Genomic DNA, 15432 nt, shown 5'->3' with positions numbered 1-15432 from the left:
GATCAGGACACAGAGCTATTCAGTGCATTTCCAAAATAAAGTACAGACTGTAACCATGAAGTTTGGGATTAAATCAGAAACAGAGAAAACTAGGATGTCTGCATGGGTACAGATATGCTGCATTAATATGATTACTCATAAAAAAAGTTGGCAGTGGAAATGAAAATATTATTTCTGCCCAAATTAGATCTACAGCAAAATAAAACTCTTTGGTGGTAAAAATAGCACCTGGTAAGAGATGAACACAACAACAATATGAAGTAAATTTCTTCCCAAGAGATCTTAAAGTAAACCCTACAACTTCTTTTCATCCCTGTAGCAAATTACTGTATAGGATAAAAGATTTCTCCAAGACAAAGAAAAAATTCTCATAGTGAATTGCTAGTGAGTTGTGACTGTTTGCTCTGATTGAATTTAGTATTCATTTCCACAGGTTAAATTATTAGATGTAAAATATTTAAAATATAGCTCTAAGCTGCAGAAGTACTTAAATTGATAGCTGAGAAAACTCTTCAACACAACATTACAGATAGAAATGTAAAAAATAAATATCTGTTGTTTCCAACTTGAGAAAAAAAACAAAGCCTAGTGCAATAAAAACGCTAGCCCAAATATTTTGGGCATAATTTATTATATGTAACTTCCTCCCAATGTTTCTGAATAAAAATTTCATTTTCAATATGATTTTAAAAATAATTAATATTCCAGAAAACATGCTGAATGGTAAGTATCACGAATCTCATAATGCTGTCTTTGATTCAGCTCTCACAATAATATACACTAAATAACAAATAAAATCAGTCACACTGATTTTAAATGGTTAACCCTTGATTCATTTCAAATAAACACTTTTCAGTTCAGAGGTAGAATATTTCAGAAGACCCACTTTCAGTAGAAATTTGTTTAGACAACTACATCTCTATGAAAGCCTATGGCATTTAGGTTCTAAATTTACTTCTGAAAATGAAAATTATGCTTTTTTATTTTGCAGAAACATCTGAAAACTCTATTCAAACTTCTTAAGGTAAGACAACGCAAGTCTAGAAGAACACCTGGACTTAGAAGTATGTTTTATTTCAAATTTGTCACCATTTCTTTTTCCATTAAGAACCTTATGCCACATTTAACAATCAGTTAGTACTGGATAAACTTTCCAGGCCAAAATGGATTCTCAAATACTCAGCTTGAGAGTTTGGTATTGTATTATTTCTGTGATGCATCATTATTAGGCAGAATGCTCTAAATATACATTGATAATTTCTTGCCACATCTGCATTTTAAAAGTAGCATGTACCTAATCAATTTAGTCTTTCAAGGAGGAAAAAATAACCTTGTCTACCAAACAGTCTTTCCTTATCCTACCTCATTATCTTAAATTTTGATAACTTCAGACAGAAGTCATGGTCACCTCGAAGTCAAGTGAATATGCTAGACCATCTCTCCAATGAAACTAATGCAATCCCAGTACCAAAATATAAGTATCTCCTTGTGATGGAGGTTCAAGTTGTTTGGCCTTCTGGATTGTGACAGAAACAAGCTTTTTAATCAAGTTAGAAAACTTAGGGTTCTTCTGCTGCTTATTTAAATAAGAATTTAATTCAGGGACCTTTAGAAAGCTACTTGGAGGGAAAAAATCCACTGTAATTGTCAGAGCATAAAAAGCAATACTGACCCTAGAGTTCTTTACTTAAGCTTCTGCATCAGTATTTTCCTTCCAGGTTTAATATTGAACCAACCAGGCACTACTTAGGGACTTAGCTGCAACTAACATTTGCTTTACAGTTACCCCAAGCAATAGCCTTTGGTATTTAAAACAGGCTGATGCTGAAATTCATTTAAATGTCTACTTCACTCATTACATGTTTTCACAAATAACTCACTGATTAAAACAATGGAGACTAAAAAAAATTAGAATTTACAATAATTTCACATGCCACCTGATGAGGAATACATAATTTCTATTTCCAAATTTAAAGGTGTGAACACACACAATCAGAGACTTGAAACAATTGTTTTCAATCTCTGATGTAGTTAACCTACACTATTCATTTATCCCTTAGATTAAACCAGGAGAAAAATAGTTCTGAACAGGTTCTGTTTCTCAGCTATAACAAAAAATATATCAAGAGCACTAATCTTACAATATGCTGAACAAATTACTTTAAGTAATAAGTGTCTTGCCTGCCTGTAACTGCTATGTAAACTAAATACAAAAAAAAAAAACCAAAAAAAAAAAAACCAAAAAACAAAAACACCCAAAAGTTTTATTACATCTTTAGACATTTAAGCAATGCTAATATAACATGCCGAAGTATTTATACTTTATCAATATCTGGATCCATTAATAAATTTTATTTATTATCCACACATTAGACCTTAAGTGAATAAATGATAATGCACTTTTTCCTAGTTTATTTGGGGTTTAAACCCTAGTTTTTGGGGGGTTTTTTAAGGAGGAATATTGTTAGTCTCATGGATTAATTTCCTGGTATTTCTAAGGTTTTTATTCACAGAATCATAGAATGGCCTGAGTTGGAAAGGACCTAAAAGATCATCTAGTTCCAACACACCTGCCATGTGCAGGAACACCTTTCACTAGACAGCTGTTCCCAAAGAATATTTCCTCATTTCAAGCTCTTAGAAGCAGAAACTGTCCAACATTTTAAAAATTCACCAAGGAAACAGTATTCTGGTCAAGATAAAAATCACTGTAGCATCTAACTAAATTTTTTTTATTTATTCCTGAAAGTTTTCATTGCCCTCCAGTCATATACCAGAGTATTCTAATGCCAAAATACTTTGTCAGTAACTTATTATTTACACATATGATGCACTAGTAGAAAGGCAAAATTTATGTCCACTGCTAAACTTGCTATCAAATAATATATAATAACACAAGATTCAAGCAGCAGAAAATTTTGACTGCCATGAAAGTACGAACAGTATTTATATTTTATGATTACTAAGGTATATAAACAAGCACTTAATTGTAATTCAATACTTATGTCTGGTTTAATGGCTTTGGAGCAGAGAAGTTCTTTTTTCTTGCTGGTTGCTGTCCAAATACATTCAAAGTTATGTTGTCATGTTCACAACACATTACTTTCAAGCTGACACTTTAATCAGCTCTTCCATGCCAATCAAGTGGTGTCATGTGGAAGCAGTATTTCCACTCCTGATTTAAAGGGAGTAAAGCAGGAATAACCACACAGAGAAAAGCAAACCTGGTTTGTGAGCTTTGCCTTAGCTCAAAGCACAACACCAGCTCAGACACAGACCTAGGGGAATCACTGCAGCAGATGGAGCAGAAGGGATCTCAGACAGTGAGGGCATGTGGTGCTATCCAGTGGGAAGATTAACCTCACTTTCCTTGTGCCAGGGATTTCCTCTCGTTTCTGGCCTGCAGTTCCTATATTCTGCTTAGGGATAAGCAGGGTAGTTTTAATGACGATTTAGAAATAGGAGTTCAGCTATTACTAATAGGAAATGCATGACTAATTCCCAGTGCATGTCGTAGAAAGGACCTGAGGGTCTTTCTGTTTTCAGCTGCAGATTGATTTTACTTCAAAACCTAAATGAGACTCTTGAAAAATACTGAATTAAAAGCCTGATTTGGGTCTATTTTATAGGGATTGCCCTCTCTCTGCAATCCTAAGAAAAAGGGAAGTATATTAACTCCCTAGACTTTACTCTGTCTCTGCACAGGTTTTGGCACCAGATCCAAGGAATTTAAAAAAAAAAAATAAATAAACAAAACCACCAAGTTTCATAATATATCTTTCTACAATCAAATAAGTCACAAAGTAATACCCTGGATGTAGTAAATGGATATTTTGTAATGATGGATCATATATTTTTATGGTGAAATATAAGGAATTACTTCACAAGATAATCATCACTGTATTTCAAACAAAGCATATCACTGTAAATGCAGGAAGACAAAGGATATTATTTTATAGCACACACTATGGTTTAAATAGGTTGTGCACCATTACAGAATTACTAGACAAAATAGGTTCCCATTTTCAGAAATCTAAGTGGACAGAAATTAATTATTTTATTCAATTTTAGAAATAATAAATAACCATAAATAATAACTACAATAAAAATGAAACCTAAATAGGAAAGATTTCAATGGATAACATATTGCTTATCTTAAAGGTCTTTTCCAACCTTAACAATTCTATGATTCTATGGTTTAGAGTTAAATTCCCAGTTTCATACAGAAAATAATTAATTAACATGAAAAAGCGTGACCGACAGGCCCAAGTGAAAATTCAGATCACATATGGCTTTAACAGTAATTGCCCCTCTTCCCTAGAGACAGCAATCTGCTCCTGTAAGAGGCAAGAGAAGTGAAAACCAATCTCAAGGAGGAATAGGCAAGTCAAATATCTAGTCATTGAAAACTGTTCTGTGAGACCCAGAGCAATTCTTTGTTTCTCTTGGCATCCTGCAAAGCATATGCAATAAAGCAGAAAAATTGAAATCTGCTTTCCAAGATGTAATTCAGTCAAAAAAATTGGCTTCCAAGCAGTAAAACTTGTAAACTGTGTCTCATCCACTGTTGCTCAGAAGGATTTGCTGCAATACCAGCGTTGCAAATGTTTCCTAGCGGACTGAGATAAAGGCAAGGACCTACAGACACTATTTTCAAATGTACAGCTGCTCTTGTTATAGTGGACATCGAAATCTCTGCTAAGAAATGACAAGTTAGGTCCCATGAACAGGCAGAAAAATGACAACAGTGTTTAAGATACGTTATCAGTCTTTCTAGGGCTATAAAAATTGTTTGTAGATCATAATGTGAAAAGAACAGCACTAAATCCTACTTTGGGAAATCTGTTGGTGAATGACTACATCACAATTGCTCACTGTGTTCCAGATGATGTATAGAACTTTGTAACTATAAAATAAAACCTGGTGAACATTTTGTGTTTATTGATATGAAATCTGTCACTTTTAGGTGTTCTCAAGCTGCTCTTTCTGAAAATTTCATCTGTAACCAAAAGATACTCAGGCACACAACAACATGACTTTTCTGACACAGAATTACAGTCTTCCTGGTAATTTTCTAGGCTTCCACTTCTCTAGTAATTAATATAAAAGCCAGACCAAAAGAATCATGAACCATGCATGTTGCACATGCAGTTGCCTCTGTCCAGAAATGTACATTTCTGCTTGTTACCAGAATTTTATTAGATACTAAAGTTGTAACTTTCCTATGGAAATCATAATCTGTGTTCCTTTTCAGGTTTATGGTCTGTACAGTAACATTACATTGTATACAGTTTTAAGGGATATAAGTGTCCTTAGGAATTCCATTTAAAGTAATAAGCTAAATTTAAAATGCTAAATTCATTTAAAATGCTAAATTCAAAACAATAAGAAAACATTTTATGTACTGCTCTGATGACAATCTTATATCAAAGTTCACATGGTGTTTACAAATATCCTAATGATTGGAGAAAGGTATAACATTTTAACAGTGAAGTATCAATTATTTTCAAGAAAAGCAAAGGAAATGGCCTGTCACTTCTCTGTAATCCTGTAATTAAGGTGCACTTTAGCATTTATTAAAGCCAAAATCCCAGAATAATCCTCTAGGTCTGTCAGTCAAGCACACCATACAAGAATACGAGCTACTATGATTCTTTCCCCCATCATACTGACATTTCCATTTTCATCCCTGTGCCATTTATGGAAGCTGCATGCAACTGTGGCCATGAATTTTAAAAAGCTTAGGTCACACTAGGGTCTCTTTCCTCTTGATGAGACTTTAAAAGAGGAAAAAGACTGCATACTTGAAAGTAGGACCCTAAATGAAAAAAATCAAAACTTAAAAATACAAATAGTATTTAATTTTTTCCTACCCCTTTTTAAAAATAAGCAGCCACTTTGAATGCTGAAATGTCTTTTTACTTTTTTAAAAGGTTTTTGCTTGATGATGAGCACAGGAACTTATTTCCATCTTGAAAGATAAATACTTACTTTTGAAATACAATTAAAGAATCCTCAGAAGTATATAAATATACATTATTTTTTGCATAGTTTAGAAAGACTTTATGCAAATTCTCTGTTAAAGTCTGGTAATGCAATTCTAGAAATGGACTGCATTTTGGTACTGCAGTATTGGCACTACCAGCTCACACAGTGTGTTATTTCCCTGAACTGCACTTGCTTCTGGAAATCTCGAAAATGTTTTCAGAACTCACCTCTGCCTGAGGCCAAACTGCATGTAAAGAAGAGCTGTCAAGAATTGTTTGCATTTAATGTGAACAGCATGGAGAAAGAATGGATCAGAAAATCAGAATATGTAAGAGTTTTGTTTCACCTCCAGTTACATTTGTGAAACTCAGGTCCAATCCTAATGGATCTCCTTAACTATGGAACCTACCAATTCATTGAATTAATCATATCCTTAATGCACCACATCTCTGAAGTAGTGCTGAAAGAAGTAAAAGTGACAATAACAGCAAACCTGTACTAAAAACAGAGGCAAAAATTGTTTGTAATGATGAGACACAAATAATGAGCTTAGTATTAAAGTACAAGATCACTTTGTTCATGTGCTACTTACAGCCTTCATAAATGTCTGTTGGTATGTGGACTGCTGCATGTTGGTAAGATGTTTGCCTCCGGAAAACAGGATCATCTTCAAATACTGGTCTGATTCTCTGGCTGCCAGATTCAGTGTCATTCTTCTCAGGCTTAAAAAAACAAACACACGAAAAGGCAAAATATTGCAAAGTGTGCTAAAAACCATTCCACTCCTGTTTGCTCTTTTTACCTAAAAAGTTCATAGCTTTTCCCTCATTGCTAACATTTTGCATTTGTGTATGAACACAATCAGTTGCTCCAGGCCAAGGAATATTTGTGTATAGTTTGCTTTTAATTTTGAGCTATCCAGTGCAATTCAGTGAAATGAAGACCTGCGAAAGAAAAGTAAGAGCTTAACACCTTACACACCTAAATTTCATAAGTGCATGCAATTTGTACACCCAGAACACAAGGCAAATACATTACCTATTATGTGTAATAATTTGCACCAAATTTTAAATGTACATAATGTATCTAACATTTCCTGTTGCAGCTGCAACAGGAGGCCCCATGGCATGAGTCAACTGCCACTTAAAGCAATAATATTCCAACTATGATACTGAATGATTACTCAGGTCAGCAACTGCAGGCAATTATAAGGATATTTTAAATACTACAAAGTCACCAGTTTTTGAAAATGTGCTTTCCTTGATAAATAGTGCTGACAATGAAGCACCTGCTGGTCAGTCAGGCATGTGTGTGCTGAGGCCATTCTGTTTATTACCCTCTGTCAAATTATAGACAGATAAATTTTAGCTTATCCACAATGTCATCTAATGATGTTTTCTCATCTGCTTCGTCACACGGGTACAGACAAATATTATACTACATACAGGTTCAAATATATATATATACTATATACAAATATATACAGGTTCAAATGTTGCCTGAAGTAAGCAGCAGTCTTGGCTGGGTTTTAAGAAAGTGGTTTCCTCTGGAAATACAAAGGGCAGAACTCATCTAACCAGTGACAGCCACTGATATCAACAACCCAGCAGTGCTGTGCTCATCACAGAATGCTGCCTTCAGAGTCAATGAAGAGAAATGGGCATGTTTAGAGTGCAATTCATCTTCTCTTAATTAGACACCTATTTTCCCATGACATGAATCATGCTTTATGAATGCCTCCTACTTTTGATTGATTGTAAAAGCAGCAATAGGGCAAATCACCTAGATGTAGAAGTCAGCAATAGAGCTGTCTGGAATTAGGTGAGGTGAATCTCACAATTCTACTAAATTTCCGGAAGAAAAGAAGGTGAGTGCTCGTTTTGACTATTTTTATGCAGCAAAGCTACTGTATCTTATGCGAAGAAGTTCAGCTTGCTGCTTAATACTTAACCCCACTCTGGGGATGGGCAAGAGTTTGGAAGGGGACATAGCCAGGACAGCTGACCCAAGCTGATCAGAGATATTCCTTTCTAATGATGTTCTGCTCAGCATTACAAGCTCAGAGAAATGAGGAGAGAAGGGACATTCATCATTAAGGTGAAGCATTTTGGAGCAACTGCTTTGTGTCCTAAGATCCTACTTTCCAGAAAGTGTTTGGACATTGGCTGGGAAGTAAAGAGTAAACCCTTTTGATTCCCATTGCCTTTGCTTTTCTTTATTAAACTGTCTTTATCTTGATCCACAAGGCTTTTATGGTCTTATTTTCTCACCCCTCCACTGCTGGAGGGTAGTGGTGACAGAGGGGAATGTGATAGACAACTTGGAGGGGAACTGGCAGCAAGACAAGGTCAACCCTCACAACCATTATAACTTCGTTTGAAAGGTGCAAACTGGAGCCAGGATCAGTTAGCAGTTTATGCATTGTATGAATTGAAATGACACTGCATTATGACAGCTTCAGACAGTGTAATTTGATTAAATCTTTATATAGGTTTTTGTTGTGTTGTTTGCTTGGGGTTTTTTTAGCTTCTGTATTATCACACAGGATTTTTTTCCTTCCCCCAGAACTAGAAAGCAAAACATTAAGCAAATTCTGGAGTTTTTTTCACAAGGTATCTTTTAGCTTCATGTTCAAAGTAATGAGTTTGTCTAATTCTGCAAATGCAATCTCAACAGTCAATCATTCATGTGACCAAATTTTCCTTCTGTTGGAAAGTCATTTAATTAAAAAAAAAAAAAATCCTAACACTCTTATTTCTGAAATTAGTAGCAATGACTACAAATTCTCAATGCTGTCACAGTACACTTCAGAAAAGAACTGGGAATCATCAGGACACATCACTGCACTTAAATACCAGAATGAGGGAATGTCAAAAGATTTCTTTCAACTAAATTTCTACAAGAAATATTTGAGAGGGAATGGGTATGATAAAAGAGAAAAGGGGGTGAACATATAATCACAGAATATCCTGAGTTGGAAGGGACTGACTAGGATCAGCAAAGTCCAACTTCTGGCCCTACACAAAACAATCCCAAGAATCACAAAATGTGCCATAATGTCCATCCTAGCATGTCTTACACAGAAGTTTTCATATCACAATATATTTTTTTTTAATTCCTGAAGCATCGGAGCATAGAATGGTCATGGTTCTTCTGCTTGATATTTCAATTTCATTCCAATTAATAAATACAACATTTCAGTCTTTCCATTCACTCATATGCTATGAAAGAAGCTTGCTGTCTACCACCGAAATTTGATTAAACATTGTTGAAATTGAAAACATTTAATTAATTAAGACCTGAATGCCTAAAAATTTCAACATGCCATCTACTTCTCACATTTCTAATAGCACACACACAGGGGTCTCCCTGAAAACAATTGTGACCCTGTCTGTTATTATTCCTACCAATATTCCATGACACCCAACCAGAAACATTAATCTAAAAACTATTCTCTAATTCATGAATGCAGGACAGTGGATCTACAACTACATGAAGTAATGTAAATGCTTTCACACTGCTCCTGCTAACTTTCCTGGGAGTATTTTGTGATGTACTCTGTAGCTCTGATACTGAAACAACACTTTATTCTGCCCCAAAAACCAAAGAAAACAAATGACAAAATCCTTTAAAAATTTCAAAGTTACCCTCACAGGGGAACAATTTTTTTCTGTGAATCGAAAGGTGTCTGAACTAATTCTGTACACAAAAGGTAACTATCAGAATCATTACTGGTAAATTACTGCTGAACTCACTTTGGCCTCTACCTCTGGACCAGCAAGACCAATAATGGATGCTGTGCCAGGTCTTACAAATCCAAATTGATAGTGAATCCTTCTATAGAAAATAGATCTACTTGGTTTTCATTTGTCAAACTTATGAATTTCAAGTAGCTCACATCTAAGTTAGAAAAAATAAAGAAAAAAGGAATGATTAAAAAGGAAAACCTCAATGTTATTAATTATTTCAATCTGCATTTCTATGAAAAGCCTGGCAGATTGTGGTGTCAGTTGGTATAGTTTTATACCCAGTTAAACTTTGTTTTCAGAAAAGTAGCAAAACACATATTTTGAAGGAAAGCGATCCAGCATGTGAATATAATTAAAATCCAGCTCCAACCAATTCCTCCCTCAAGTCAGGAGCTGAAATGCAATCAATACTGGCACAGAAACATCCCACAGGAGATAATGGCTGAAGATTAATTTTCTATCTATTGAAACCTGGCCTTCACTTACTGCATTACATTGTTACCTACCACTGACAGTCAGCAAAATAACTCACTCATTTTGCTGCAATGAATTTCCAGACCAATTTCTTCCTCCCTTGTGAGGTAAATAAAATTAATTTCTCTTTTCAGTTCACATTTGTGCCGTTTTGAGGGTTTTTTTGTTTTGTTAATAAATAAAGTTGGGGGTTTTTAATGTGTCTACTGTTCACCATCAGAATAAAAGGAAATTGATTTAGCAGCTAAAACTTCAGAAAAATGGGATTTTTTTGCAGTTCTTCTTTGTGATCAGTTCTAAATCACTTTTGGCATGATCTACAATAAACTGGAGGGTACCTTCTGCATCTTTTTTATAAGCCAAATATATAGCAGAAGTAATGCAATTTCTCTCTAAATGGCTTTCTGAACACAAATTAATGTATTTACATGAGGTAACTGGAAACTTTATGCCAAGCATCACTGAAAGATGTGTCTAGAAAAGAAAACATCCATTAAAACAAAATTGATACAGATCATTTCAAGAAATTGTGGCATAGTTTAGCTGCCCATTTCACTGCAGCCAAACTGATTCCAATTCCTTTCTGCAGCATTCAGTTACTTTCCATTATCACAGCTGTAAGAAGATGAGTGGATTTTCTATCTCTATTAATAAATTTTTATTTAGTTGAAAAATACTGGTTATTGTGGAAATGAGAAGGTTTTTTCCACAAATATAAAACTTCCTTTTGCTTTTTGCAGACGTTGAAAACGCATGACCGGAAAGCTGGTATTATATATTTTTTTAAAATAATCAATGAAACACTATAAAATAACACCAGCAAAGTGAAGCAATCTTCAGTTGTTTTCGGAAAGCAGACTCTTTTCAGGAACAATGCAGAAGTTGCTCAAAGCATCATAACAGATTTAGCATCATGATGAAAGAATATAAGTAGATTTCTTTCAACTCCTGAACTGATATCCAGCCAGAAACAATGCCACCTGCCTGCTTTCATACTTATGTAAAACAGAGAGGAATTGGTTGCTAGTATTTTCCATTGCCTTCACATCCAGGGACTGTGTTTTGCATAAAACCTCAATGTCCCTACCAATGCCAATTTAAACAATGAATGTAGAGATGGAATTATAATCACTGTGGTTTTAGGGACATCAAAATTCTTGCTCTGTGATTCCTTCCTGTCTTTCCTTGCAGAATTCCAAAAGTTTTATATTATCATGTCTAGGTTTCAGCCCAGTTTTTATTGCTGAATATCTGCTGAAATTTCTAAATGTAAATTTTTCGACAACGGAGGCTCACTGATGATGTTTCTTTTAATTGTCTTTCCGATCTACTCTGCATAAATGAACACTGTCACATACAAAATAAGCATAGAATTTCTCCTATGCTCAGTTCCATGTTCTTTTATTTTCTTTTCCTCTTTCAGTAAGTTTTGTTGTTTTCTTGGGTCTTTTCCTCCCTGAGGAAAGTAATCCAGTAGAACTACATTAACAGCCCCTCCAAAAATGCTTGTAGCCCCATTAAAAAGTTGTATCTGGACCTGACAGAGAGAATAAAATGAGATATTGCTTGAAGCACACAGCTCAGCAAATGCCTGCAGCAAGCAAGGGATGGGAACAGCTCTGCTAAGGATGAGGAATTAATTTTGAAGAGCAGTTAAAATGCATTTCTAATAGTCACAGCACTTTCACAGCATTTTAGATAATGTAATGAGTGTATTGCATTCTCATAACATTTTTTATTTCTTTTTCAAATGATGTGATTTTCCAGCTATGGGAAGACTGCTGAGTGCATCCAGGTGGTTGTGACAGAACAGTGAAGAGTTTGTTTTCACTCTGTGTTGAGGGGGGACTGTGGTCTTCACTTTGCAATGTGATGATTTTAAGTGGCATCCTTCTGTCTACTCTCAGGGACAAAACAATTAAAAGAGTTGGAATTAAAAAAAGAAAACACTAGGCTCAGAACCAAAATATTCTGATTTTTCTGTTATAGAAGAGGGAGGTATACATATGCATAAGAATACATACATATGCATATTCATGTATATAAACATAGGAAAAAAGATATATATTTCAAAAATATATAAAAAGGGCCCGGGTAGCTTCAGAAAGGGAAATAGGAGACAATTTAGTAGGGGTATAGTTTTATATTTACATCTGTCAGTGTGTCATTCTCTAAGGCCATCATATTTAATATAGATAAGAGTTGCTTTCAGTGCTTTTAGTGTTTCTATATGCTCCTAATGCATCAATTGGTTACTGTAAGTCAGTGATAAACCAAATGGAACTCTGGACTGAGTACTGATATTTTAAAAAAATGAATAAATTCTCTTATAGGAGCTACTTTATTTCCAGTGTTCTACCAACTAAGTAATGTCAAAATAGAGTCAAAATAAATTAGAAGTATTTATTTGCTCTTAGGCTATTTTTATGAACACAACTATCTTTTGGCTATGATAACTTCTATGCAGCTACTTACAGGCTTGTCCCTGTAAGCCTGCTGTGTGCAAGACTATATGATATTTTATGGATGGTGCAAAACCATTTGGGGAGGTTTTGCACTCATTTATGTGACCTTTATGGTTCACAGCTTCTGATGAGAACTTTAAGATATGCACAAAATTATTACATATCTCAAACACAATAGTGTTTTCTTTTTATTTGCATCCTGACCTATTCCCACAATTCATTGCATCATGACTTTGGATTCATGAATAAATAAATCCTTGATGTAATCAATTTGTCAAATGTAAGGAACTGGGAATGTGGGGACAGACTTTTTAGCAGGGCCTCTTGAGAGAAGACAAAGGGTAGTGATTGGAAGGTAAAAGAGGGTAGATTCAGGCTATATATAAGGGAGAAGTATTTAGAGATGAGGGTGGTGAGCCATGGGCACAGGGTGCCCAGAGAGGTGGTAGATGACATTCCCCAACCCTGGAAACATTCATGGTCAGGTTGGTTTGGGCTCTGAGCAACCTGGTCTAGTTGAAGATATCCCTGTTTATTGCATGGGCTTGGAGCAGATGAACTTTAAAAGTTTCTTCCAATCAGAACTACTCCATGATCCTGTGAAAATCTTGTAGCATTTCAGTTAATTATGTTCTGTAGAAACGATGAAAAAGTCTGGGTTTTCCCAATTTCTTCAGGTGGAATGATTTTCAAAACAGAAATCCAAGCTTCTTGTAGTCCTCTTCTGTTTGAAAGAGTTGACATTACAACTATGAGTGTGCCTTAAATACCAAAACACAGGTAATTATGCATTTCTATACTTTTCTTAATTTCTGACAAAAAGGAACATTCTTAAGTATCATTTTTCAATAAGCTAAAAAAACCATTAAGACTAAAAGACAGTAATAAAGGAATTAGTGAAAATTACTTTTTTCATTATAAGAGATTATATCTGACCTTCACTGCAACTCTGCAAAGTCTGCTGTAGTAATATCAGTACGCAAAAATTAATTTCTGTCCTTTCCTATTTTCTCTTGAACTACAATGACATGTAAATTAAATGTGTATTTAAATATTTAAGCACATAAGAAATATAAGACTTATTTATCTTCGTAAAGATAAATGTGACACTTCCTCTCGCTGAAGTCATCAAAAACCTCTCCAGTCCCCACAGTGTTTCAGGAATGATGGAGAGCTGCCTGATAATGACATCAGCACCCCTGGATCCTTCTCATCTGGTCCCATGGACACATATATGTCTGACTAGCCTCAGAGGTCCCTAATTCCATCCATTCCATTCTGAAGGTTCAGGCAGAATCTCCATATCCCTCCTGGGTTATACATCCAGGTCATGAGATCAGGAATCATGACATGCAATCCCATCTGAATGTCCCATCTCAGTCCTCTCCTAAATGGGATGATGGTCTGGGAAAATTCAGGGATTTATGACCAAGGTGTTCACTCAGAGTGATTTTCCTATCTGTTCTTAAAATGTCAGGTGTTGCATAGAACCACCTACTTCAGCACTGACTATAACAGTGGCTTGACTGGATAATATCATTAGACTACAGTAGGAGTAGAGGGTCATATCAGAAGGAAAGCAAATCTCACTTTAACTGATTGAAATGCTACTAGGAGTTCAGAAAAACCCAGTAAATTATTCAACAAACAAACAAAAAAATCCTTTAAAATTCACAGCCTCCTTCACTGATCTTTCACATCCCATTAGAGTACTCAAACATATGTAATAAAATAAAATAAAAATATCCATTGTTGACAAAAGTCCCATAAAAAACTTAGTCATCTAAATTTCAAAACCAAAATGCACTCTAGAGAATTTAGATTTTTCATACATCACCCAATTAAATTTCAGACTAGGAACTGTTCTACTCTTATTGGAATAAATTACCCTGTCTACCTTTTACTATCCCCACATCTGATTAAAGATCATATCCCTGGAGAACAAGAACTGTTAAATCATCTTAATGCTTCATTGGGAATTATTTATAATACCAACTGAATGTGAACATTTAATTAATTTGATTTTTTTTCATCGGATGCAGCTGTCTTTGCCATGCTTTGCTAAGCCATCAACTGATCCTGTTTCACAGTGCATTCTTCAGTCATACTGGTTAGGACCAGATTTTGTACATCATGCAGCACACTAATTTGTTATTGCTCCTTCTTCTTAATTTGTACCATGTTCTGTGTCAATAACACCATTAATAACAGCTTTGAGAAGGAAGTTGCACTACATGACCTCCAGAAGCCCTCCTAATTTTTTTTTCCTGACTAATGGGGCTCAAAACACTATAAAAGCATTACTTGCTAATTCATGCTCACATAAACTTAAGGCAGCTTTTCACTGATTAAATGACAGCTGTATCTGTGCAGATAAAGGCTGTAGGTAACACTAAACCATGCACTGACCTTCAGACCAGACTTTCTCTGCTGACTAAATATCACATAATAATTTAAGTAAACTCCCCTAACACTGTGTAAGACTACTTATATGGTTTTAAAAAATGCTACTATGGGGAAATGCTAACAATGAAATAACTTAGAATAATAGCATTCACAGGAACTAAAGGAAATTAGAGAAGGATGATCTGCCCAAGAAAAGAAGCATGTGAGAGAAAAGAAACACACTCCGTTGGTTTTGCTTGGCCTGGTTTTTGGTACAGAGGTGGGGGCACAGAGGTGGCTTCTGTGAGAAGCTGCTGGAAGCTTCTGCCATGTGCAACAGAGCCAATCCCTGATGGCTCTGAAGATAGACC

The 15432-nt window shown here is 35.1% G+C and overlaps 1 protein-coding gene across 11 annotated transcripts in view; it reads right to left on the bottom strand.

Annotated features, from left to right (window-relative positions):
* Positions 1 to 15432, bottom strand: part of CACNA2D1 (calcium voltage-gated channel auxiliary subunit alpha2delta 1) — a 353423-nt gene that overhangs the window by 142204 nt on the left and 195787 nt on the right. For all 11 annotated transcript variants that reach the window (XM_085083515.1, XM_085083490.1, XM_085083507.1 and 8 more), the window contains exon 6: positions 6581 to 6710. In XM_085083515.1, the coding sequence (XP_084939641.1) occupies positions 6581 to 6710 (130 nt within the window). The remainder of the gene's footprint in view (positions 1 to 6580; positions 6711 to 15432) is intronic.

The sequence above is a fragment of the Lichenostomus cassidix genome, chromosome 1Aa (assembly GCF_008360975.1).
Source record: "Lichenostomus cassidix isolate B80296 chromosome 1Aa, HeHo_3.0, whole genome shotgun sequence".
NCBI classification, from domain to species: Eukaryota; Metazoa; Chordata; class Aves; order Passeriformes; family Meliphagidae; genus Lichenostomus; species Lichenostomus cassidix.
The sequence above is the reverse complement of the archived record's forward strand: the minus strand, read 5'-3'. Positions and strand labels throughout refer to the sequence as shown.